The 25,254-nt window shown below is 54.1% G+C and overlaps 4 protein-coding genes and 2 non-coding genes across 6 annotated transcripts in view; 1 reads left to right on the forward strand and 5 right to left on the reverse strand.

Annotated features, from left to right (window-relative positions):
* The window catches only part of SMG6 (SMG6 nonsense mediated mRNA decay factor), a 97,845-nt gene extending 93,141 nt beyond the window's left edge, over positions 1-4,704 (reverse strand). Inside the window, exons 1-2 of the mRNA XM_050909196.1 lie at positions 4,611-4,704; positions 1,806-3,576 (exon numbers count right to left, since the gene is read on the reverse strand). Of these exons, the coding sequence (XP_050765153.1) occupies positions 1,806-3,576; positions 4,611-4,704 (1,865 nt within the window). The remainder of the gene's footprint in view (positions 1-1,805; positions 3,577-4,610) is intronic.
* A 112-nt stretch (positions 4,705-4,816) lies between these two features.
* Positions 4,817-7,104, forward strand: SRR (serine racemase). The gene is made up of 7 exons (XM_050909098.1): positions 4,817-4,984; positions 5,228-5,363; positions 5,618-5,721; positions 5,796-5,915; positions 6,030-6,104; positions 6,354-6,563; positions 6,851-7,104. The coding sequence occupies exons 1-7, from the start codon at positions 4,817-4,819 to the stop codon at positions 7,046-7,048; spliced, it is 1,011 nt and encodes a 336-aa protein (XP_050765055.1). The 3' UTR covers positions 7,049-7,104.
* A 437-nt stretch (positions 7,105-7,541) lies between these two features.
* TSR1 (TSR1 ribosome maturation factor) lies at positions 7,542-14,150 on the reverse strand. Its single transcript, XM_050908889.1, has 15 exons — positions 14,051-14,150; positions 13,870-13,973; positions 13,275-13,491; positions 13,061-13,195; positions 12,081-12,508; positions 11,634-11,793; positions 11,136-11,302; positions 10,628-10,830; positions 10,010-10,172; positions 9,670-9,780; positions 9,181-9,313; positions 8,644-8,760; positions 8,204-8,344; positions 8,005-8,079; positions 7,542-7,907 (listed from the first exon to the last, which is right to left on the reverse strand). Exons 1-15 carry the CDS (start codon positions 14,148-14,150, stop codon positions 7,729-7,731), a joined length of 2,433 nt encoding a protein of 810 aa, XP_050764846.1. The 3' UTR covers positions 7,542-7,728.
* On the reverse strand, positions 9,026-9,118 carry LOC127024631 (small nucleolar RNA SNORD91 family). The gene has a single exon (XR_007767579.1). It is a non-coding gene; the product is annotated as a small nucleolar RNA SNORD91 family (small nucleolar RNA).
* LOC127024632 (small nucleolar RNA SNORD91 family) lies at positions 10,466-10,558 on the reverse strand. The gene has a single exon (XR_007767580.1). It is a non-coding gene; the product is annotated as a small nucleolar RNA SNORD91 family (small nucleolar RNA).
* Positions 14,151-14,475: 325 nt separating the features above from the next.
* Positions 14,476-25,217, reverse strand: POLDIP2 (DNA polymerase delta interacting protein 2). The gene is given in 12 exon segments (XM_050908988.1): positions 14,476-17,080; positions 18,600-18,679; positions 19,088-19,213; positions 19,399-19,425; positions 20,451-20,587; positions 20,826-20,933; positions 21,536-21,611; positions 22,663-22,759; positions 23,584-23,681; positions 24,379-24,460; positions 25,049-25,136; positions 25,139-25,217. Coding segments are annotated over 12 exon segments (1,113 nt in total). The 3' UTR covers positions 14,476-16,965.
* Positions 25,218-25,254: the final 37 nt, after the last annotated feature.

Below are 25,254 nucleotides of genomic sequence, written 5' to 3' on the forward strand. Positions count from 1 at the left end.
ACTGGGAACAGCAAGGCACAAGCGTCTCCTGATACTAACACAGAGAAAGCGTGCACTGCCAGGCTCTGGTCCTTCTGAGCACAAAGTCTGGCTACTACAGGGCAGGAACAAACACACAAAGAACCAGAGGGCAAGAGAGATCTTGCCGTTAAAATGATCCCCATCTCCCTTCCATCCAACCAAAATACACAGCAGAAACAGAGACCCTGCTTCCTCAAAAATGAACAAGAGCTGGGAACATAACACCTGAAGGAAATAAAGCCTCGGAGTCCCAGAAATCACATTCCCCTCGCCAGCTACCTACGGCCTTGCCCGGACGCTGGAGCAGAATTCCTCCCCTGAATTTAATAAAATAGTTGCAGGCTAGAAATAGCTCCACAATATGCGGGGCAAGTTAACAGTAAAGGGGATCCTCAGCTGTTACTGCCTTGGCAGCCTTATCCCTCATAATGCTTTGAGCCCTACAGAAAACAGTACAACAGCGTAGATGGTAAAGCCTAGAGCGAAGCCAGATGGCAATGCCTGGAAGAGCCTGACAAATATGAGAAGGATGCTGGCAGGTTCCCGTGCAAAGCACAGAGCACGGTTCTGCTGCCCTACCCCCCACAGTCCCCAAACCCTGCACACACACGCTTGGACAGCACAAACACCAACCAAGAGAATTAGACGTTTCTGCAGACGGACATCTGATAAGCAGCACTTGCATCCAAGAGCCCCAACACAGCTCCGCAGACAGGCTGGCAGCACGCACTCAGACACAGGTAGGAGACACACCGACACGCAGGGACACTGCCAGCAGGGATGGGGCCAACTGTGCCTACGCTCCCAGGGCAGGGTGGGCTTCACATGGGCCACAGCAGCACTGCGTAGTCCTTCCTCTCCCTCCAGACAACAGCTCTGAGTGACCTTGATACCTTGAGGAAGACCTGAAACCTCCAGTGCTGCTTCAAGTGCAGACATATCCCATCCTGTGGTCTATAGCGCAAGTCCCCAAAACACAGAACAAGCCCTGAAATGAGCTCGCCTGCTAGATTTGCTGCCAGTCAGCTCTGAAAATAAGTCTCCAGAGAAGCCCTGGAGACACGGACGTCACAAGTAAATATGAAAGATGCCAAGCAGAAACTTGCTACAGCCATGTTAACTACCCTCCAAAGCACCAGTGTGACTTCCCTCTCGCTAGCTGGCATCACCAGACTACTCCCACTGGACCGCCGGTATGTCACAGCATTGAGTGGCGTCAAAAGCAAAACTATTGGGCGTTTGAAAGGCGCTGTCACTGTTACACAGCATCAGGAACCCACGCAACGCTTTGCAAGCACAAGCTGACAGCCGCCACCCCTGGAGCCCACAACGCAAATCAGACAGCAGATAACCGAGGACAGGTAAGAAAGCAGAAGTCCACCAGCAAATACTGAAAGCATGTGAGAGCACTAGAACTGAGAGAGATCAGCTCCAGCAAGAGCAAGAAGAACCCAAGAGCTGCAGCGGGTGCTTGTCCTGCTGCTCCTCCCTGCAACGTGGGCAAGGCATTCCATAACCACAAGAAGCCACAGCTTAGCTCCCAGCCCAGGCAAATGATATCTTCACCCCCAGTTTCCTTCCGATACCCACACACCACTGGCACATGACAAACAGACCCAGCACATCAAAAGCAAGCGAGCCACTGCCCCATCTCCCAGTCTCTGAGACACTGATGTCTCCAGTATACCAGATCCCCAAGGAGACACCATTCTCTGGACAACAGTTCTGGTAGTTCACCCTGGAAATGACTCCATCACACACCCCTCTACAGCACAGCCACAAACCTCAGCTGGGCCATCTTCTCCAGCCCCTCCGGGCTGATGCGGTCTCTGGAAAGCAGATTGCTGAGCTGCTGCTCCTGGTTCCCAGCCTCGCGGAGGAGTTTGCTGAGCTCCTGCTGCTGCATGTTCCGCATCTGCTGCTCCATCTCGGGACTCAGAGGAGTCGGGGGGAGTGGGCCGCACATGTACTGCCCCGCCTGGCCGGGGTACCCAGGGTAATAGGCTCCTGGGTACACGCCGTTGCTTGGACCCATAGGATACTGCAGGGAGTACCCGCCATAAGGATACTGGGGGCCTTGACCGGAGGCCCGAGGGTAATAGTAGGGGTTGTCAGAGTTTTGGAACTTATAGTAGGATGTCTGGGCCTGGCGGGCTTCCCCCCAGGAGGTGGGGCTCACTTCATCGTCCGTGTCTAGAAAGTGAAGCTGAGCGGTCTGGTTCTTCAGGGCAGGTTTTTGGTCCGGGTTATTTGGGTCCCACAGCCTGCGAGCAGTGCCGCCTCGGCCCCTGCTTCGGGGGCCTTTACTCCCAGCCCCGCCGAGCAGGAGCCTGGGCCCAGGGTGACTGGGTTCGGGGGAGCCCGCGGTGCTGGCAGAGAGGTCTGTGTTGGCAGGCAGGAACAGAATCCCACGGCCCCTCCCTTGGGGCTCTCTGCTCTGGCTCCTCGCCTCCGAAGCCTCTGAGTCATTGCAACTAACAAACGCCTTCAGGGGCTTTTTTTTATCTGTACCTGCCAGACTGATATCCCTGTTCATAGTCTTGCTGTCAAATGTGACTCGAAAGGGTCCCTTGGCTTCCCTGCCATTGCTGCTCCATTCGCTCTCACTCCTAGAAGCTCGACTCTGCTCTGAACGCTTTTTCTTGTCCAAATTCCTGCTGGAGACATATGCTTCTGCTTCATCGATTCTGTCATCGTCCAAGGAGTCAGTGGAGGATGCAGAGAGCTGCTTCCTAGGACGTATTCTTTCTCTGGCACGCTCCTGCCGCCTCTCCACCCCGTCCACGAGCGGGGCTCCATCTACACTGTTGTTGCTTCCAGCCGAGCTTGTGCTGCAGGTGCGGTACCGGCTCCGCCGCTTGTCAGAGCGGGAGTACCGTTTGGTAGAGCCCTGCTTCCCCTGCATCACCTCGTCGCTCGTTCTCCTTATCCTGTCGGTTCGCTCTATTCGTCTTCCTTTTTCTCCCCTTGAGGCTTTCACTCCTTCCCCTGCCTGGCTCCCCTCTCTATCCTCCTTGCTCGATTTGGTTTTCCTGTTATTGTCTTTTCCAGTACCTTTCTCAGTCTCTTCATCTCTCTCAACTTTCAGCTGCTCCATCTTACTGGTGACTTCCTCAGTAGCTGACCGCAGGGACGGTTCTTTAGCAGCTGAATGCAGGCGTTTCCCAGGCTGGTAGATCTGCTGGTCCGGCTTCTTGGTTCTCCTGGTGGTCTTGGGACACCACTCATCCGGAGCGGGCTGCTTGGACAAGTTCTCCTGGCTCTGAAGACGACCTTTAGTCTCCGTCTCTTCATTTTCCTGCGAAGGGCCATTCTGCTTGGGGCCATCACCTTTGCTGAAATCCTCCATGACTGGAGCCCCTCCTCCGAAAGAGCCCTTGTCACTGGCACTCTCCTCCTTGCTCTCCTCAGCTCTGCTCTTCTCCTTCTCTGAGGCCTCGTGCTTTGGTGGCACAAGTTTGCTCCTCAGTCGGGAGAGGCCAGGCTTGTAAATCTCCAGGTCTGGGCGCCTGTTGTCTTTGCGATGTCTCGGCTCCTTCACTTCCTTCATGTTTTCTGGGGAAAAATAGACAGAAAAAAGTTATTCCCACCACAAATCAGCCAGGGACAAAAAAATATCATGACAAATATTCAAGGAGAAATATTGAGTAAAGGCAAAGAGCCTGCCACTCTCAAGGCAGGTCCAAGAGAACAGATCTGAAAATCTATGTCAACATTTACAAGAAATCACAGAGTAAGAGTAGAAAATGAAAAAGTATAACAAAGCTGACCAAATCCTTGGCCTGATTCACTTACAAAACGCATCCCGCAGCAGATTTTGCCTCAGAGCACCAACAAGTTGAGAAAGGGACAGACGAAGCACAACACGAGGCTCGAGCACGCGTACGCAAGTACCAGGCATAAAGTTTTAGCGTTACAGGTTTCAGCTGCTGCAGGAGCCTTTCTGTCTGCAGGTACTGCCTTCTCCAACAGCCCCCCTGCTCTGCCAACAGATCGTTTTGAGTCAAAGATGCATTTTCCCCCCTTGCTCACAACTCGGTAGCGTTTCTCTCCTCCTCTAACTGTATTTACAGAAAAACCCGTCAGAAAACACAGCCTGGACAACGTGTAATTAAACGTTTCACCAAAGCTGGGCTGTTACGCGCTGCATTTCCTCAACTTTTTCCTCCTGTCAGTAACTTGCACCAGGCCGTACCACCGAACCACAGCCACGCAAAAGCCACCGCTACCAGGGGCTCGGCCCCGGAGGCGGCAGAGGGGTCCCCGAGGAGGCAGGCACCGACCTGACGCCGGGGCAAAGCCGCGCCGGCTGCCGCTCCTCGCCCCGGGCGCCCCGCAGCCTCCCCACGGCCCCTGTTCTCTCTGCGTGGGCGTTTGCGTGCTCTCACCCCGGCGACAACCATGTCCGGGGCGACGCGGGCCCAGCGGGGCGGCGGCCCTGCCCCGGCCCCTACCCCAGCCCCAGCCGGGCGGTGCGGCCGAGGGGGCCCGGCCCGCCCCCGGGCAGGTGCCGCTGAGGGGAGGGGGAAGGCCCAAGCAGCGACTCCCGGCTCCCACCACCGCCCCGCCGGTCCCTGACACCCCCTCACCTCGTCCGCCGCCGGCCGCGGCGCGGGCCTGCGCCGCCACCATGTCCCGCAGCTCGGCGGCCGAGACACGGACGCGCTCCAGCCCCTCCGCCATCTTCCCTCCGCCGGGGGCGGGACGGACGGACGGCGGCCGCGCAGGGCCAAAAAGCGCTGCCGCGCGCATGCGCGTTCTCTCCGCGGGTCGCGGACCGCGCAGCGCCGAGCACATGGCCGGGCCGCCCCGCCTGGCGCTGGCCGATGTCCGGGCGGCGGAGCGACGGCTCCGCGGGCGGCTGCACCGCACGCCGCTGCTTACCAGCGGGGGCCTGGACCGCCTGGCTGGCCGACGGCTGCTTTTCAAGTGCGAGCTCTTCCAGAGGACCGGCTCCTTCAAGGTGCGCGGGGATGGCGGCACTGCCGTCCGGGCAAAGGTCGCTTCTTGTGCCGGAAAAAAATCACTTTCCGCCGACTCCCACCAGCCCTCGAAGCAGACGTGGCTCCTGCCACCCTGCACGGGGGCTGAAGTGCTTCCCAGGGCACAGGGGAGGCTGTAAGAAAGGAGATTTCCCACCTGCCCGCACATCCCAGCACGCTGGCTCCCAGGCAGTGGCACCGAGGGTGCTGTGCTCTCCTTCCAGATCCGCGGTGCCCTGAACGCAGTCAGGAGCCTCGTTGAGGAAAGCGAGCGTGCTGGAGGGGGGCTACCCCGGGCCGTCGTGACACACAGCAGTGGAAATCATGGGCAGGCGCTCGCCTGTGCTGCCCAGGCGGAAGGTAACACATACCCCGACCTCCAGCCCCAGCTCAGCCAGGCAGCAGGCGCAGGGCCAGGGGTAAACGCAGAGCTGGTTCCTGGGCAGAGGCAGCTCCAGGCGCCCAGCTCTGCCACCCCTGGAGATAAGCAGGGCTATCCCTCTCCTGAACACGTACAGGATCTAGCATAGGCAAGGCACGGCCCGATTCTGCAGCGCTAACTGGCTGCTTGCGGCTTTTTGGCCGTTGGATTTGCCTCCTCTTTTGTCACACAGGGATTCCTGCCTACATCGTGGTGCCCCGGACAGCCCCGCACTGTAAGCAAGCCGCCATCCGCACCTACGGTGCCACACTGGTGCCGTGCGAGCCCAGTGACAAGGTAAGGCACGGGGGAGACCGGCCAGGGACACAGCACAGCCGGACTGCGAGGCGACCATCTGCGCTTTCCCATAGTCCAGAGCTGAGACAGCATCTCGTATAGTCCAGGAGACAGGAGGCATCATGGTGCACCCCAACCAGGAGCCGGCGGTGATTGCAGGGCAAGGAACAATCGCCCTGGAGGTGCTGGAGCAGGTGAGGGAAACGCACGGCCCGGCCCCGGCCCAGGGCTCTGCTCCTCGTAGGCAGGGGCACAGCAAAAAGGGGTACCCGAAGTGCCAGAAGCAGTCACGCTTCCTTTTTGCACAGGCGCCCGAGGTAAATGCAGTCGTAGTTCCCGTCGGAGGCGGAGGAATGATTGCAGGAATAGCAGTTGCCATCAAGGTAGGCAACAGCTCGTTCGGGAAGCGGTGGCTGCATCTCCCCATGGGAAGGGCAGGGCTCCCAAGACAGGCAGCAGCTTTTCTCTTTAGAAACGTGAAATGTTTCACATCTAGTCTTTAGATGTGAAAATCTCTGGGTGCCTGGGGTCTGCCCGGCAGCAGCACGGCCTACTTGGCCCCCTGCGCGTGCAGCAACAAGCGGACAGGCACGCACACGTTTCAACCGAGCGGCTCCTCCTGCTCCCCGCAGGCTTTGAGACCAGATGTGAAAGTGTTTGCTGCTGAGCCACGCAACGCCGATGACTGTTACCAGTCCAAGGTAAGAGGGGAACTGACCCCCAACCTTCACCCGCCCGATACCATCGCAGATGCAGTTAAAACCAGCATCGGACCAAACACGTGGCCCATCATCAGGGATTTGGTTGATGATGTCCTGACAGTCTCAGAGGAAGAAATCAAGGTAAACACTGCCGGCTCCCTTCTCACGGTAGCTGGCAGCAGGCAGCCGCCTCCATCCGTGCTCTGCCCTTCCACTCTCACCCCTACACTCTCCCAGGGCAGCAGAAGCCCCTGCACACCACCGCAGCTGTGCAACACCCACACTGTCTCCAGCTGGAAAGGGCTGGCGGAAGCTCTGCTCTCCCTTCCCAGAGCGCTGCAGAGAGATGTGCACACGCGGTGCCCTCCGCAGCCCTGGAGCAGCCTGTATTTGCTGCTGGGATGACAGCTGCTGCTCTGTCCCGACAGCAAGCCACGCGGCTGGTGTGGGAAAGGATGAAGCTGCTGATTGAGCCAACAGCAGGCGTGGGAGTGGCGGCCGTGCTCTCGGAGCAGTTCCAGGCAGTCCCCCGGGACGTGGAGAACGTTTGCATCGTGCTGTGCGGGGGAAACGTGGACCTGGGCTCCCTGACCTGGCTCACAGACCTCCCTGGGAAAGCGGAATGAAAACGGAGCGGTGTCTCAAGCGACAGAAACCTCACTCTGAATTTGTACAATCCAGTTTGTGCGCTACTAAAAACAGATGAACAACCCCAAATGTTTGAAAGTTTTTGTGGAGGGATAAGGGAAGCTGGCATTGGTCTCTACAGCACAGAGTCGCTTGGTTCTACAGTAAAGGGTCGCTACTGGGGGGCTTGGAAGCAAAGCACTGCCTGTTCTCCTCTCCCCTCCCCAGCCACCCTGCTCTGGGACAGGCCTCCAGTGAGCTGCACTCAGTCACTCTCCCCAGCTGCTACTTCGCCTTTCTTTCTCAGCATCACAATAACTTCCAGCAAACTCCTGTCCTTGATACAGCAAAATCCCCACACGCACTGCTGTGGCAGGGCACGAGGGAAAGACAACGGCCACAGTGGGCCAAGGGGTTCACCAGACAAGGGGTGCACACAGCCTCCCCATTTGGCTTCCACAGCCAGCCACCACCAAGACAGAGGCACTTAGATGTTTTTGAAAACATTTTCCATTAAAATAAATACCTGTAGCTGGTACCTGAGCAGCAGCTGGTGAGACAGCCGCCCCTGTACAGACCCCAGCAGTAATACGTCCAAGACATCAGTGCTGTCCTCACCGCGCACAGGCCAAGAACAGGATCCAGGGAGCTAAGGCACAAACTCCAGCATGCTGGAGACTTATTCCATTTCCACCTCCTGCACCGGCAGCGTACTCTCGCTCCTCACCCACGGCACGGGCTCCGGAACGTGGGGGTCATAAGTCCATTTAGGAAAAACACGCTTGTAGAGGTTCAGCAGCACTGTGTCCTGGGACTTTAGCTGTCCATCGAAGTGGCACTTCATGTGACCATGGGTCCCTAGGCAGAGAGCAGAAAAGGCCATGAGCTGTCTCTCCTGCCCAGGAGGACCACATCCTGCCCAGCATCAGAGAGATAAATACCAAATCAAACCTACCTAATGGCTCCTTGATGTGTCCTCTACGACCCCACTTTGTCCTCAGCTCCACTGGCTTAAACCACATCACATCCTCTGGAGAGCAAAACACAAAAGGCAGGTAAGAAACAGGCTTTGCTGCACCAACACAACCGCTCCCGCAGGGGCAGGAGTTCTGCTTCCGCATCCCCTCTTCCCACCACACAGAGATGAGCTGTACCTCTGTTAAAGAACATGTATCGCACGACAGCCGTCTTGGTAAAGATCTTGAAAGGATGGCCACTGAGCACCAGCCGCTTGATGACTATTCTGTCCGGGTCCACGGAAAGCAGAGAACCGGTGGCGATGAGGTCGTGCATTCCTGCAAGGCAGAGTCACTAACGCATCAGGGCAGCACCACAGAAGGTGCCTCCATCACCTCCTCCCCCACCACAACCCCCTTCCCCAGATGGTTCCAGGCCCAGAGCAACCCCACAGCAGAGACAGACAAAGGTGCCAGTGATAATGGGGATGGAAATGCATTAATCTGCTCAAACAGGATGAAGGGGATAGCTTTTTCAAGTCATACTTTCTGGATAGATGCACTTGTAAGTGGGGTATGGGAACGGCCTGCTAATGTTTGTTTCCCAGACACCACCTCCTTAGCACTTCCCAACTTACCGTTACTTCTCTGTTTAAAAAGCAGCACTGAGGCAGGAGGGAAAGTGATGGGAGCGTAAACAGTCACCACCAGGGCAGCATCCGGGCGCAGGAAACGCTCCAGCTTGTGCTTATCAGCTAGGACAGAAGTGCAATGATCAAGTTCAGGCCAACAGCAGTCCTCAGAGCTCTGGGAAACCCCACTGAGCCCATTCTTCCCTGGCAAACAGGCTCTGTGCTTTAGGAAAACAGGTGACAAACACCCCTCCTCTGCTGGCACAGAGTATCCGGGAATGAAGGTGATCCTCTGAGCTACCAGCTCACTGCGTGAAGCCTGCCACCACCTTGCCTGGACGAGTGAGCCGCCTTGCCCAAGCCCTTCCACTCCCCACTATTTAGTGCCTCCCCTGGAAGCCTCAGAGCCTAGGAGTGAGTCTTCACAAGAGTCCTTCAGCCAGGTTCAGACACCACGGCTAAGACATCACAGGCTTCCTGCCCTAGAACCCCCAGCCCCACCTCCTGGCAGACTTGTGCCCACCCCACCGGTCCCTCACAAACCTGAGGTGTGCTGGGAGAACAGGGGGGATGTTCGGAAGCGTCTGAACCCACAGTGAAAGATCAGCTCCTCCTTTGCCCTCACCGGCTCGCTGTTGCTCTGATGCCGACGCACCAGGAAATTCAACACCGACATCTGCAAGAAAGACCGCACTGTGGGGGGCTGACAGCAGCGCTGGCAAGCTATGGTAGACAGAGCAGAAAACAACGGGACATTGCAGCAGAGACGAATGCTCTTGACAATGGCTTCCCAAAGGATCGCCGGTCACCAATGCAGACACCTCAGCCAGGCTCAGACACTCCAGCCTAAACACCCCTGGCAGCTTCAGTCTGCTCTGACCAAAGGGAACGTCCTACTTTGAAATGCAAGCAATGCGGGGAGATTTCAGCCCGAACCCTCTGCAGCCAGAACCTCTCCAACCCATGCAGCCTGAGGGAATCGGACAAGGAGCTGCATACCTACAAGATACCAGCAGGGCCATACTTAGTCACCTTTTGTTCATGGGGAAGCAGCGAGAACAGGACTAGGGGCTTCCCTTCTTTGAAGCTCTCCATCACTGAGACAGGGACATTGCAGACATGAAGTGTAACGTACCAGCCAACCTGCCAAGGAAGGATCAGTTGTGAATGCTTCTCTCAATAGAAAAGAGTCAGAAGTAACGTGTGTGGGTTAGAGAGGGAATTCAGGAGAACAGTATCATCTGAACTCACGGCTTCATGCTAAGAACCAGCTGGCTGAAAGATCCACCCAGCCACCTCCCTGACAAGTCTTTCCTATTAGGCATAAGGGAACACAGTAGGGGAAGAGATCAGCAAGAGAAAAGGGAGCTACCGAGGCTCCTTCAGTCTCCTCTTTCTCTATTTGCCGGAAGAGGTGCTTTCTGGTTCGGGAGAAGTCCTGGAACTGGAAAATCCTGGCATAATCCCTTGGGAGATTCTCTTTGGGGTCCCATGGAGAAGTCCGGAAGCTCTTCAGCCCCCTGTACTTCTGGAACCTAGAGAACAGGTAACAGGAAAGACAAACTACTTCACCAGTTGAGGTGTGTGGCCAGCACCTTCTGTGGTCTGCAGGGACTCACAGCTTCAGAGAGGGCAAAGGGAGCACAGCAAACGTTAGCTCTCAGAAAAGATCTTAATGCACAGAGTGCTAGAAACAGCAGCTAGATCCCCAAACAACCTGCCCTTGCCTCAGGGCTCTGCCATCCTCCTCCCTCTCCCAGGTCAGGACCCAGCTCTCCCTGCCGCAGGGAGCTGCCCTGGCCCACCCACTGCCCCCCCAACCAGTGCCTCCCCTGGAAGCCTCAGAGCCTAGGAGTGAGTCTTCACAAGAGTCCTTCAGCCAGGTTCAGACACCACGGCTAAGACATCACAGGCTTCCTGCCCTATCTCACCAAACTAGACAGAAAGGCGCCTTCCAGCTCCTCTCCCAGCAAAGCATCCTGTTTCTTACCGGACTCTGGCAGGTACGTCACGTGGCGTGTCCACCTCATCCGGAAACATTTCATCCATTCTCTCCTGTTTGTATCTCTCTAGCATCTGTTCATCTTCCTCCACCTTCTCATCGTACTGGTCGTCCCGCAAGCACTCGGAAATGGTCATAGTCTCGCACTCCTCCTCTACAGGCTCCTCTTCCTCCTCGCTGCTTTCCCCCTCCTGACACACAGGACAGCACAGAGCCCATGAGCACACACGCTCTGTTGATGTCCATGCAGCACTGCAAACCCTGCGTGTACTCGCACTGTGTGAGTCGTGACCCAAGCTACACCACAGTCCCTCATTTCAGTATCTAACAGGCCAAAGAAGCAACATGATACACGTGAGAGATTTAACAATGGAAATCCAGGCAAATCCTGGCTCTGTGTTGTGCCCTTGCATGGAGCACGCTGGAAGGACAGGATTGCCCTAGAATACGCAATAACGCCCTGGAGATCACCCGCAGTATCAGCTCTTGGAGGTACCTGGGAAACTGCCTCCTCCATCATATCATCATCAATGTCATCATCTTCGTCATCATCATCATCATCTTTCTCACTGCCGCCTTCTCCATCATCCACAATCCAGGCAGCCTGGTACTTGGATGTGCCTTTGGGGACCTTCACCACCCTCCTGTTTGCCTTCAGAGAAGCTGCAGGATTCCCACCAACAGTTAATACAGGAACAATTCTCCTTTCCCTCAGCAACATTAACACCAGCCAAGATCAGCTCTAGACCAGAATCGCTGTTTCCCAGCACAGAACTTGCCAGGGCCCAGAAAAGGCAGCTGAAGTGTAACCCTGCTAACTGCCAGGCAAACCACGCAGCCTGGTACTCAGGTGATGGGACTCGGAATGGAAGCCCTGGGCTCCCAACTAGCGTGTTTCTTCACAGCCACCCTCAGCCATCCTGGTGATGGAGGGCTTCTAACAACCCTCTTAACAGGGATAAGGAAAAGGTACAGAAGTATTGCTGCTACTCACCCTCTGCTTCTTGCAGTTCTTCTTCAGTAGGCCATGTCTGCTCCCCTTCCATAGGATCAGGAACCACTTCTGACTGCAAAGACTCCTGCTTGTTTGGATCTGCCTTCATCAGGACCTTAACATCTTCCTCCATCTCATCACTGCCATCTACAGTGTCATCCTGAAGGGCAAGAGCAGAGCCCCCAGCTGTGAATACATCTAAGTCAAGCCGGCAATCAGTCTGAAGTGAAACTCCCTTCAGTATCACATTCATTACGTTGTAACATAATGTTCATCACATGCCGTGGGCAAGGAATCTCAGCTCAGCGGCAGAACACAGGCCTACTGGCTCTGATACAACTCCCTTTCCCCTCCCCTTGACCACATACACCCAGTTGTATTTTCCTGATGAAAGTTTAGAAACATCATGTTCTAACGGGCCTAGCAAAGCCCTGACCTCCCACACACCTGTACCTCCATGTCCTGACTCCTCTTCTGTCCTTTAACCACTCGGGGGTTCAAAGAGAGGGGGTCGGGGGGGGCATCCACCTGGCTCAGCTGGAAGTCTCCATGCCCCACAATATGCACCAGGCTGTTCACGTCGAGGGTCTGTCCCCGGACAAAGCCAGACACCTTCAAGGTCCCAACCAGGTCGCTCTCCTGACCGGGCACAAACTCAGCGGCATAGGCGAGCAGGTGAGCCCGCCTGTCCCGAAAAGCGAGATGCCGCTGCTTCTGGGTGGCGAGGTGCCTCAGGAGCAGCGAGGACTCCTGCTCCGTGTTCAGGGGGAAGAGCTTGGCCTCGGGAAAGCGCTTCTCTACGGCTTTGGCAAGTTTCTTCCTGGCATCTATCCGCTTCTTAGGTGGCAAGTCAGTGCCCCCTGGGACAGCGAGAGCTACCGAGCAGTGCACAGAAGAGAGTTCAGGATCAGATCGTAAACCTTCTTATACCTCTTTTACCAAGCACTGACAAACACTCAGATATCAGCAACCCAAATAACCAAACAGATTCACACCACAAGGTGCAAAGGCAGTTTCACACATTCAAAAGAACACTCGGGACAGAAAACATGTCTTCAGAGATAAGATTTTGAGACTAAATGAGACCACGGAGATAAAGGCCCAGGAACTGAACTTCGCAAGAAAGCATCTGAATCCCTTCGCTCTGCACGCCTAGATAATCATTACAACACCGACACCACTATGCACCCAGAGGCCTAAACCTAGAACACTCCTTTTATCTCCAGCACTCCCCCACCAGGGTAGTAACACAACAAGGCAGCACAAGAATGGCATTCACGCGACCGATCTACGCTCAGAAACAGAGCAAAGACCTGTGACTACCTATTAACATACGGAGTTTTTAATTACTGCAACAGTAAATCCCCATCAAGCACTCCCTCGACCTGTACCCCACTAGAAGCCCTTAATGCTTCTCACTCGCTCACCGTAACTGGGGAGCCCCTGTGCGAAGAGACAGGAGAGGCAGTGCTCCCCCGCGCTGTCCCAGCCATCTGCAGGATCCAGGATGAACAAGAGGGAGTCGGCAACCTTCGCTAGGTCTAAGACAGCGTGAAGGTCCCCTGCACGCAAAACACCTCCATTACTGAGGCTGCCAGGGGTACAGAGCCAAGAATCGCACCAACAACAGCGTTTCCTCACCTGCCTGTGCTGTCACGAAGCGCCAGCGCTGCTTGAGTCGGGGGCAGAGGAGCGCAAAGCCACCAGCTCTCCCCTCATCCACGCGAACAACAGTCGAGTCCTGGCTCTGCAGCAAGTGGAGGGTGTTGTGGGCCGCAGCCCTGCTGTGCAGCGGCACCAGAACCACGAGGTGCGGGGGCCCGTCCCTGCTGCCCAAGCTCCGCTTCTCTGCCAGCACCTGTGGGCACAACTGCAGAGCATGAACCCCGGCCCCAGTCCAGTTCCTATCTCACCCCCCCAGATCAAGACAGGATCCCTCCGCAGCTCAGCCCCAACCCAGTCAGTCCAGTAACGCTACGCTTGCCCCAAACTGAACTGACCCAGGCACCCATTCCTCTCCCTGACCCAGCTCCTGATCCCCCCGCAAAGACCCAAACTGGCTCGGTCCCCACAGACACACCCCCACATCGAGACCCGCACCGGCCCCATTCCCGCTCCCCACCTCCCCCTCGCAAAGACCTGAACCGACCCGTCTCCCGCTTCCCCCGCAACCGGCCCGGTTCCGGTTCCCCATGCGGCGCGGCCCAGCCCTGCCCGGTTCCCCCGCGGCCCTCACCGCCTCCTTGCGCTGCCGGCGGAGCTGCAGCGCCTGGTGCCGCCGGTCCACTCTGCTGAGATCGCGGAGCCGCCGGCGGGGCTGGGCCTTGACGGAGACGCGGCCTGCGGGGAGAGAACGATCAGGCGGGCCGCGGCACGCAGGGCCGGTGAGGAACCCGGCCGAACCCGCCCCGCCTCACCTCCAGCGCGGCGCTGCGACGACCCGCTGTGCTTCCCGCCCTTGTGCGCCTTGTTCTGCTGCTTCAGCGGCCCGGGCCGGTGGGCGCCCACCGCCACCATGCTGCCTCCTCGCTGCCTCCTCAGCGCTTCCGCCCGCGCCGCTCACGTCACTTCCGGCGCCGCGGGGCACGCCGGGAGGGCGCAGCGCCGCGCACGTACTAAGATGGCGGCGTGAGGGACGGAGGTGGCGGGGCCCCGGACCGACGCAACGCCGCGGCCCTGCCCGCTGAGAGGGAGGAGCGGCGGGCCCGGCCCCCGGGGAGAGGACGGGAGAGCACCGCTGCGGGGCAGGGGCGAGCCCCAGGGCCCGTGTACGGAGGGGAGCTGGTGCCCGTCAGCGCCGCGGGGGGGGGGGGGGGGGAGGGAATGAGAGGCAGGAGCGACAGCCGTTCCTTCAGCGCTTTATTGATTAGTTCTTTGTACAGGTATTTACACAAGAGGAAAGCAGCGCACCCGCAGAGAGAGGGCTCGCCCGCCCTCTGGAAACAGTCCTGTGGGAAGAAGCAGTTGAGGAAAGGCCCTCCCCGAGCCCCAGGCCGCTCAGCATCACACCCAGGCCCTGGGGCAGGCATGAAGCCCCCCTCCACAAAGACTGATCGAGCAGAAACATTCCTACGTTCCCCGTGCTGCTTCATCCCAGCCCCGTTTGTTACCAGCAGCACTGATCACCTCAGTTCTTGCCAATCATTATCCAGCCAAGAATGTCTGTTCCCGGGCCCGAGGCCTCAGCCGTAGCCCTGTCCCGGCGGCCTGTCACACCGAACACACCACAGGCGCCTCACAGCCACAAAAGCTGCTCTGCCTCGCGCTGGCAGAGCCCCTGCCCCCAGGACCACGCCATCACTCAGGAATATAACTCTCTCCGCTTGTTATTGGAAGCATTAGGCCCACAGGACCCCAGAAACACGGGCAGGTGAGCAATAGGGTTAAACATTTACAGCGGTGTTGCAATTGCCACTAAAGCTGAAGTCGGTAACCCGGGGAGAGGCAGGGCAGCTGCTACTCTGATCCCGATTGAGCAAATGAATGGGAAGGAAAAAGCAGGTTCCTAAAGATCCCTGCTTCCTCTGAACTTGAGGCGTCATCCCCCCCTTTTCCTCCTGCGAATAAGTCAGCCTGACAGCAGCAACGGGGGTTGTCAGCTGTGGGCTGTTCTTTACGGATCCTTTTCTACCCCTAAAAGCAGGCTCGCTGTCTAAACCTTTCAACTCTAAAAGCAATGTAGATAGCGGACACAATGTAGATAGCAATGTAGGAAGGAAGACACAAAATAAAGAGACCGGTGACAGAAAAACACTGTTTAAGCAGTAGTAGTTAAGTCTCTAGACAGGTATCCGCTGGCTGCGGGACAGCATGCGAGTCTCTCCCGCTGTCATTTCCGAAGGCTGTTTTGTCCATCAGCCAAGGGAGCCCATAGCACTGCCTTGCAGAGCCAAATGCAAAGAGGCTGCTCAGAGAGGACTCGGGGGAAGAGGGGATAACTAGGATACTTCTGAATCAGGAAAAAGCAACAGTCCTCTGAGTGTTACACCTTGTCATTTAAGCAAGACCAAGGAAAGGAGCAAGGTTTGAAACTCTTTCTGCCTAGTGTTCCTATCACAAAGCCAACTACCTCCGCCCCTGCGAGTCACCCAGAAGTCTGGAAACCCAGAGACAGCCAGAAGGGTCCCACCACAGAGGCTGATGTGTCTCCAGATCTCTGTAATCCTCAGAGCTGCCACGAGCCGCTCTGGCTTGTAAAAAGAGCTAACGCCTGATTTGCACTGTGGACCAGGCCCTTCGCGTGTGAAAGCAAAATTCCCACAAATCCATACAAATCCATACACCGTAAGCTTACCGGTATTTCAGGACCTGCACAGTTCTGCAGGGCCGTCCGCACAGACTACCAAAAAAAAAAATCACAACCTGCCGAGCCGAGCAAGCAGGAGCAGAAAGCCAAGCACCACCTCACTGTGGCTGACAGCACCGCAGGTTAAAACAAGCTCTTCCTGCCAAAGCAGAAACTACCAAGGAACTATGGTTACAGCCGCAGCGTGAGCGGGGAAGTATCCTCCAGCAGTTGGGACGCACATCCCTGCAGCGAGGCAAGCCCTTGCAGGGGGAGGGCCCCCTCCAGCTCTCCTGTACTATCACAACACGCAGCCCGGTGCTCTACGCACGCAAGACACCGTGGCAGCCTGCTCAGCACTACCTGCCAACCCGCCCTCCTCCCTCTGCGCTCTCTTCTCTGACAAAACGGGCTTCGCGCGGCCCCAGCGCACAGCCCAGACAAGCTGTGCACAACGAGGAGCGGAGCTCACAGGCTGCTCCGCCACACGCTGGCTAAATCCCAGAAAGCAGCTGCATTGCAGGAAGGCTGAGCTCACATTCCTTCTCCCTCGGAACAGCCTCACTGCTGCCTTCTGAAGCGGCAAGAAGTCTGGGCTGACTCCGCTTTGCACATGGGCAAGGGGGGAGCAACAAGCCGGGGCAGGCTGAGATGCAAAGCCTAGGCCTTGGTTTACAAAGGAAGACTGGTTGCAACTGGAAGGGCCAGTTTATTAGAGAAACCTCACATTGCAGAGAATTCACAACACATTGCAAAGGGTCCAGGCCTGCTGAGGGGGCCAGTCTTCTGCAGCAGCACAGATCTACGTCCCCCAGCTCCAACCCCAGCAGGTGCCACAAAGGGAAGGGTTAACTGTAATACAGCTTATGTTTACAAGCAGCCTGAGAGAGCCAGTATTAAAGTTCAAAAAAAGCCTCCCCGTTAGACAACAGTTAAAACAAAAAGGGTTTAAAATGTTTAAAAGCTCCGTGTTCTTGGCTGCAGCATAATGGGGAGGCAAAGGTCTACAACACACACAGGTCTCTGGGTCTCGGCACTCGGTCTGCTCTACCAGTGAAGGCCGGAGGGGGGGGTCTTCTCGTCTTTGTTGCTTTCCAGAGAAAAGGGTGGGATTCGGACATCAAAGTGGGAGCCATCAGGCCTCTCAAATCGAAAAGTACCCCTGCAAAATAATGGCAGAGATCACGCTGAGGCCAGGGACAAACACAGCTAGGAATCATCAGCTAGAAGGTAAGGCATGAGCTCTTCCATATCCTGCACGGGGACTCCGGGGCTGCATTTGCAAGGCTGGTCCAGCAGCAAGTACATCTGCTTGCCAAGATGACTCATTTATTGGAAGACTTCTGGGCGGTTTACATCACATCTCTAATATACATTTCCTGAATAAAGATGTCATGATTGGAGCCTCCAGGAGGTAAGCGCACTCCACGCATCTGTGGCAGTGTTTACCTAACTCCCACCCCACAGGAGACAGAACCATCTGAACTATTTTTACAAACTGATTACACGTAAATTCAGATTCATATTTCTTGGCAGAAGCACCACTGCTTAAGAAGCCTGCGACAATACGAAATCCCATCACAGATGTAATTTGGAATAGCATCTGCTTTGCATTTCAGAAAGGGCATTTCAGACCTGAATCTGCCTGTCCTTGCACAAACAAAGAATTTGTTTACTGCCCTGAACTACAGACGACTGTACTGCAGAACATGACATGGACAAGAGGATCGTGGAGATAAACTAACAGGTTCTTATGATGGAGAGGACACAATCGAACACTAGAAGTCAAGCTGAGCAGCTTCTGAGCTGCAGAACCTTTGTCTCTTTCTCTTCAGGATGCATGCACAGAGGGAAAAACTCCTAAACAAGCTGGTTTTATTCCCCAGGGCATGCATTCAGGCAATTCAAAATGCATTAACATGGAAAACAAGGGTATATCCTATAGGCTAAGAGCTGCTCTCTTGCTTTTCCCAAATGCAAGCCAGAAAGACCTGTCACAGAAGGCAAGAGATGGCTGTGCATTTCTTGTTCACACAGAGATGACACTAAATGTGCTAACCCAGCTGAAATGCAGAGGGAAACTGCTTTAACCCTGCGGCACAGGAAAAGAACAACTCAGCTGAGCACTTTCCTACCTGCACTTGCAGAAGAGGGGACTTGAACACCAGTTAGACTGAAGGCCTTATCTGGCCTAAACTGGGAATAACCCCAGGTGCCAATTCCTCGTGGACACAGAACTGCACAGCTTTGCTCAGGGACAGAATCAACGCCCAGTCCTCTCCAAAGAGACAGGATACCAGTGCACACATCCCTGCTGCCTAGGGAAACACCAGCATGAAGCCTTGCCTCTTGCACCAAGGACCGAAAGGGAGACAAACTGAGTACAGCAGAAGGTGACAGAGAACTACTTCATGTCTTTTCAAATCCAGTCTAGCATAGACCACAGAAGGAGGATAAATTAGTCTGGAACCTCTCTTGGTGCAGAGAATCAATAGATCATCTTATCGTTAACTGGGATACTGCTATAGAGAAGCTCATAAAAATTTTCACTATCGAACATGTCCCATCCAGTCCACTTCCAGCCACCTTTCAGCCATAACTCCAGACTGCAAACTGCATCCCAGCTCAGCGCTGTGGGGTCCTATATCTAAACCACTACTGCAGTAATAAGTGCTTCTTACCACATGTGACCGCTGGATGCCTGCAGGGAGACGTGACTGCTGTACTGAAATGCCGGCTGTTCTTTGGATAAAACTGGCTCCTGAGAAGACAAGAAGAGACCACTCTGCATCAGGAACGGATCTTAACATTTCTTCACAGACAGGCATCAACAGGAAATTTATATAGCAAGAAGAAAAACAGAGAGAGATCCACACCTAAGCATCGCTACTGATTACACGGCAAACTTGCCCAGTGAGTAGTGCCAGAATCACATATTATTCCAGTTTTCCCATTACCAGTCATTTAGGATCATTCTCTAATACTCAGTGTGAAGTTTCGGTTCATGCATACTAACAACAGATGAAAAGCTCATGTGATTTTTTTTCATTGCCAGTTTCCTATTCCATCTATTTCTACTGCCCAGTAAGCAATTTACTGGCAAATCAACCCAAGCGAGAGGACTCCAGCAAAGGGCTGCGCTTTGCAAAAGAAGCTACACGATACCTACCCTTCCTACAACGCCGCGGCCCCTGACTGTTTCCAAGGTGCCAGACAAGCTAAATATCCTCCAGTGCCGTTCTCGGAGTTGTACCACTTCGCTGTCAAGGTTCTCCAAGCGAATACAGTAGCGCCACTGGACAGAAGAAAGACTGTTATCAAGAACTGGAATCAGCTGCAAACAGTTGATAACCCATAGCCGATACTGGGAAACAGTTGCCAGGCAAGGGCTACTCTCCCTCAGAGCTTATCACACAGCAATGATGCCACAGCAAATAAACTCCTTCCCTTTAGCTGCTTCGTGAAACAAAAGGCACTTACCCAGTAGACGTGGGAATTCTGGGCTTCCTGTCAAGAGAAACAAAAGATTTTAGCAGCTGCCCTTCAACGCTCAGCGCCAAAACCTCTTCAGCTGTCAGCGCAGCACAAGCACGGGGGCTCTTGCTCCATGCCAGATTGACGTAGACAACTCACACGAGCACAAAGACAGCTGCTCTCCGAAGCAGTCCATCAGCTACCGCCTGGCACTGGCTCTGCTCTAGACATGTAATCATGAGGTGGGAGATTTGCAAGGATCTCGTGACTACGGAGGGTTGATTCCATGTTAATTATGCACTTTCTACAGATTTAGAAACACCCGTTTCCTTGCCTTCGGGCACCTGTTTTTCTGACAAGCTTAGGACAAACATCAGTCGGGCTCCACAGAAGCTGCAGTTCCACACCAAAACATCCACCTGCCACGCCACAGGCTCCCCAGCAGCTGTGCTCGGCTCAACTTGGAAATCAAACTGCTGCAGGAAATTCCCAGCCCTCCCACTCAGAAGTCTATTGGAGCCTCATTATTTTGGATGGTCCACATGAAGTTCTTACGCTATAAAGAGCACACGGTTATCAGTTAAATCCCGAAGGCTTTAGCCAAACCCTCTAACCCGCATTAGAGCCAGGAAACAGGGGTAGACACCCACAGCACCTCATCACTGGGCAGGATAACAGACATGTCTGTCATGACAGGGCAGATGGCCTTGGTGCCACCTTACGCACACGCCCATCTGTGACTGAGGCAGTGAAGGACCAATTCACAAGCCTTCCTAAATATCTTGCTAACGCTGTTCTGCACAACAGTACAGGGTATTTCCCATCCTACAAATAACAAGCAAAAGCCAATCTGCAGGAGCTGTTCTCCAAAAATGTATGACAAAACAGTTTCATGTTCATACCTCTGCTGGACATCATGACAATGAAATTGCAACTGTGATTAAAAAGTCATTTCTCCAGTAAGCAGAAGGTACCTTCAGGCAGTAAACTGGTCTTAGAAAAACATGCAAGTTAAGCAGATTGCAGAACTAACACAGCGACATGCAACACAGACCTACCCTCATGCCCATATAGAAAGGGATGACTGTGACGCGGATGTTCTCTGTGGTTTCTCGGTGGACATCAGAGAGCTCTAGCCAGGGGTGGTTCTTCTCCTGCCATGCACACAGTGTATCCCTTGCTACAAAAGGTGGAACTGTGGGGAGGGAAAGATGAGAGTTTATGAGGAGAGGCATAGTGTATCCAGAGTGCTCTCCCCTCAAAGCAACTCCTTTCACATAGTTACAAAAATTATTTAAAGGAAGCTTTACTGTAACAAAACCCAAACCAGACCACGATTTTTACACCACATCTAAGATGATGGGTTCTGGTACTTGTTATAGAGTACCTCAAGCATCTGGCTCTAAAGAGTTCCCTCTGAAGCCAGAAATTACCTTTTGTTTGGTCGTACGTGAGAAACCTCTCAAAGAGCTCATGCTGGATGGGCACTTGATCAGTGGAGCTGTAGGGAAGGATATCTTCATGGCTTACATAGTCTAAACCTGAAAAAGAAACCCCAAAAGCCATTGAACTCCCTTCTGAAGAGCAGCTCAGAAGTCTCCTGACAGAGAAACAGATCACACTACCGAGATGTTAAGAAAAGGATTTTGGCAGCAGCAGCCAAAATCGCATGCAAGAACGGAGGAAACAGGCCAGTAATAACCCTGTTATTACTGTTCTGGGAGGTTTCTCCATAGAATGATTTCTCTGATAAAGACACACTGCCTGGGAAGTGACTGCACTGCCACAAAAGGACTTTGGGCAGGAAATGCACAGGACAAGAAGAGATCTAGCTGTCCTGGTAATAAAGTAGAATAGCCCATATGCAACAGGGTATGCGTATGGGATCTACGTCTCAAGAGCACAAAGTAGGTATGCTTGTGTCTGATCAGAATCTGCCCAATTTCCATCTATCCGAAAGGGCTTCACGTACTTTAGTCATTCTGTTGTTTCTAGCATGGCCCTAAACTACAGACAGATCCACCACAGGAATGGCCTGGAGGAACTGCTGCTTCACTAGCAGAAGTTGACTGTTGGTGACTCTTCTGACCTCACCTCATGACAATCCACATCTCCACAGAGGTTACAGGTGCATTTTACTCACCTGGTATGGCATAGAGGGCTCTGCTGTCATCGTGATTTGCCAGGAACGTCACTGCTTCCGTCTGTGATCTCTGGGACTGAGAAAAAGGGAGGTTTATGTCTTTCTGTGTGGATTGCATGGGCCAGTTTCCAGCCACATTTCAGTTTACTATTGTGGTTTCTAAAGCGTGTAACATTTATTTTATTTAACCAATTCGCCTCAGAACATCTCTCCTTTTAATTCCTCTAGACTAATTCTCCACTCAAACAAGCGAAGAACATTTTCAGTGCTGCAACCCACATTGTCCTGGTTTCGGCTGGGATAGAGTTAATTTTTTTCTTAGTAGCGGTATAGTGCTGTGTTTTGGATTTAGTGTGAGAATACTGTTGACAACACGCTGATGTTTTAGTTGTTGCTAAGTAGCGCTTATCTTAAGTCAAGGATTTTTCAGCTTCCCATGCTCTGCCAGCAAGCAGGTGTGCAAGGAGCTGGGAGGGAGCACGGCCAGGGCAGCTGACCCGAACTAGCCCAAGGGGTATTCCATACCATAGAATGTCATGCCCAGTATATAAACTGGGGGGAGTTGGCCGGGAGGGGTGGATCGCTGCTCGGGCATCAGTCAGCTGGTGGTGAGCAATTGCATTGTGCATCACTTGTCTTTTCTTGGGTGTTACTTCTTTTTTTTGTTATATTCCTTTTCATTACGATTATATTATTATTCTTAGTTAGTAGTGTATTTTATTTTACTTTAGTTATTAAACTGTTCTTATCTCAACCCACGAGTTTTACTGTTTTTCCTCCTCCTCACCCCACTGGGAGGGGGGAGAGGGAAGCGGCTGCGGGGTGCTGAGTTGCTGGCTGGGGTTAAACCACAACACACATTCATAACGACCTGCGTGAAACAGAATAGGAATGCCACCAGGATGAGGAAGGCAGGTTGGAAAGGGGAAACATGATCCAGAAAACCGTCATGTGACATTCCAGATTATCTTTCACGGGGAAAATATGACTTGAAGAACAAATCTGTCCTAAAATTCTAAACAATCAAGTTAGCCATCAAAGCCATTTTCTTTCAGTGCCTGTCCATCTAAAGCACTGATATAGAAGAAGATATTTGAGTTTCAATACCAAGATTATTGGTTACTTACTATATGCGGACAATCTCGGGCATCTATTAGCACCTGATAGTAAGTATGCGTTTTGCCCTTGACCTCTTTGGAACCATGGCCTGCCGCGTTCTCACTTCTAAAAAGAAAAGCAGAGCACTGAGCTCAAGTGCAGGATGGCAGCAAACTGCTGTTACCTGGACCAAGCACATTCATAAACAACAATTTTTTTTTTTTTTTTAAATACATTTCACAGTCTGTAATCATTCGATTCCATCCAAATTAAACTCATGTCAGCCACCCACACAACGATAGACGAGCCGAGATGACAATCAACGGTGTCTGTCACAGGCACAACAGCTCTGTTTTCAGACTCAGAAGTTCTTCCTGCTCAGCCCAGCCTCCTGTCTGGGGTGGGCATTTCTACTGCCCTCTGATTCTCTCTCTGCTTACTCCTCATTCCTTCCCAGCACACCTCCAACACAGGCCAGGGGGGAAATGGATGGAAGAGGGGAGAGAAACGAACGGTGACTCAGTCCACAAGAAGGATGAACTTGGCCTAGTGGGTTGAAACTGGGGAGGCAGCTGACAAATCCAACTCCCTGGCAATCTACAGAAGCAGCAGCCTGCAATTTTAACACAGGAGCCTAGACCTAACTCAAAAAGCAACACAAGGGGGCTTTTTAATAATAAAAAATGCCAGGAGCATTTTTTTTTTCCCCCTCACACACACACACACTCTCATCCTTCATACTTCCATCCTGTCTCTAATTAACACAAAATTAATACTCATGCAGTGTCTCTTCTTTAAGCACCTCTCTTTTAGTTTACATTCATGCAAAACAGACCCATACCACCGTCCTCCTTAAAAACACTTGTTCACTTGTTTACCCCAACCAGGAAACTCGATATGAAATGTAAGTGGAACAGTACAACAGCATATACACCAGAACATATCCTTACTTTTCTGTGACAGGAGAAGCCACATCTCGATCATAAAGCCTGGCTTGCCAGGGAAACAGGACTATTCCTCGGTAGCCAAACACACTGTGAAGAAATAGCTGAAAGGAACAAATAATTGCATTTGAATACACAGCAAGCTTTAATCAACTTAGATACAACAGAAAACATGAAGCCAAAAGCCCTTTTCTGATAGTATTTTAAAAAATCTGTTAACTGAGGTAAAACTAGAAACATTTACAAAGAGTATGAATGCGTGGGATGGGAATAGGGCGAGAATCGCCACTGTGCGAACCCAGAGCAGAAACAAAGAGGGAACATAAACAGTCTGGGATGAGAGAAGAAATTCATGTCATCTCTATCCCATAAAAGTGAATGACTAAACCAGTAATAAAGTAATAGAACAGCAGAAGTGCAGAAAGGAGACCAGCATGGGAGAGACCTCTCAGGAACGCAGAAACAGATCTGTGAGTCACGAGCACAGAAATGACAAGGTTAGTTGTTATTTCTCAAATTCAGTGATTGTCTCTTCTGCTCCTACAGGGAGAAAACCCTTCAATAAGACCAGCAGAGCAAATGCCATTGTAGGAACAGTTGTGTCATGCTGCAGATTCTTATCAACTGGCTACTGTCAGATGACTGACAAACTGCAGACACAGCAGAGACAAGGAGCACCGAACTGTGAAACTTCTGGCCTTCTACTACAATGCAGCAGCCTCCTTACGGGTAAATCACTCGGCTACCTGACCTCTGTGGAGCAAGCCCGCAGGGTCAGATCCGCTCCCCAGAACCGCTTACCTGTCCCGTCTCGTATTTGCCATGCTGCTTCGGTGCCTCAAACACCCCCACGGTCTCCAGCACTTTGCCCTCTGGACGGTTTCTAGGAGCAGAGAGGTAGTTTGGTGGCCGTACAGGGGCTGAACCAGCCGCCGGGCCAGGGGGCACACAGCACCCGAGCCCCAGGCACTGGCTAGGCACAGCCCCCCACCTCCTGCCTCCCTCGGGTGCCACGCATCCCCCACGAGAGCCCCGCTATGCACTAGGCTGCCCAGTCACCCACCTCCTTCCCTGCCCGCCACCCCTTCGCCAGTCTCCCCTTTCCCAACTGCCCTGGGCACCCCCCGGCCCCCTGCCCAGTTGCCCCTTTAGCCCAATCCTTCTCTCTCCCATATCCCTGCCCCAGCCACCCCGACAGCCCCCCAAATCCTTCCCAGTCTTCTCCCAATGACCAACAGCCCCCCAAGCCCCACACCCACCCCAAACACCCCCTCAGAGCCCCTAACCCCACCTCCCCGCCCCCAAACACCCCCTCGCAGCCCCCCACCGCCTACCTTCCCCAACCCCCCGACAGACCCTCCACACCGCTTACCCTCACCCCAACCCTCCCCTCAGCACCCCTAAACCCCCCCCCGGGCCCAGTCCCCCCTCACCACACGCCCCCGCCCCCCCCCCCCCCCGCAGGCCTCACCGCGACGAGAGGTGCCGCCGCGGCGGCAGCAGCAGCGGGAGGGCCGCGGCTCCCCCCACGCCCAGGGGCCGCAGCCCGCGGGCCGGGGCGGTTCCCAGAGCGGCAGCCCGCGGGTCCGGCACCGGCTCAGCGCCGCCGCCACGTACCGCCGCGCCGCGCAGCCCGACATCCCGCGGCCGGGCCGACCCCGCCGCCAGCCCACAATG

This window comes from Gymnogyps californianus, chromosome 20 (assembly GCF_018139145.2).
Source record: "Gymnogyps californianus isolate 813 chromosome 20, ASM1813914v2, whole genome shotgun sequence".
Classification (NCBI taxonomy): domain Eukaryota; kingdom Metazoa; phylum Chordata; class Aves; order Accipitriformes; family Cathartidae; genus Gymnogyps; species Gymnogyps californianus.

Excerpts from the sequence above, each read along its gene's own strand:
- TSR1 (XM_050908889.1), bottom strand. The coding sequence starts at position 14,150 with ATGGTGGCGGTGGGCGCCCACCGGCCCGGGCCGCTGAAGCAGCAGAAC. Across the intron at positions 8,761-9,180 it reads GTTCTCCCAGCACACCTCAG|CTGATAAGCACAAGCTGGAG; the intron begins GTTTGTGAGGGA and ends CTTCTGTCCTAG. Across the intron at positions 8,345-8,643 it reads TTTTAAACAGAGAAGTAACG|GAATGCACGACCTCATCGCC; the intron begins GTAAGTTGGGAA and ends TCTGCCTTGCAG.
- SRR (XM_050909098.1), top strand. The coding sequence starts at position 4,817 with ATGGCCGGGCCGCCCCGCCTGGCGCTGGCCGATGTCCGGGCGGCGGAG. Across the intron at positions 4,985-5,227 it reads AGAGGACCGGCTCCTTCAAG|ATCCGCGGTGCCCTGAACGC; the intron begins GTGCGCGGGGAT and ends CTCTCCTTCCAG. Across the intron at positions 5,364-5,617 it reads CTGTGCTGCCCAGGCGGAAG|GGATTCCTGCCTACATCGTG; the intron begins GTAACACATACC and ends TTTGTCACACAG.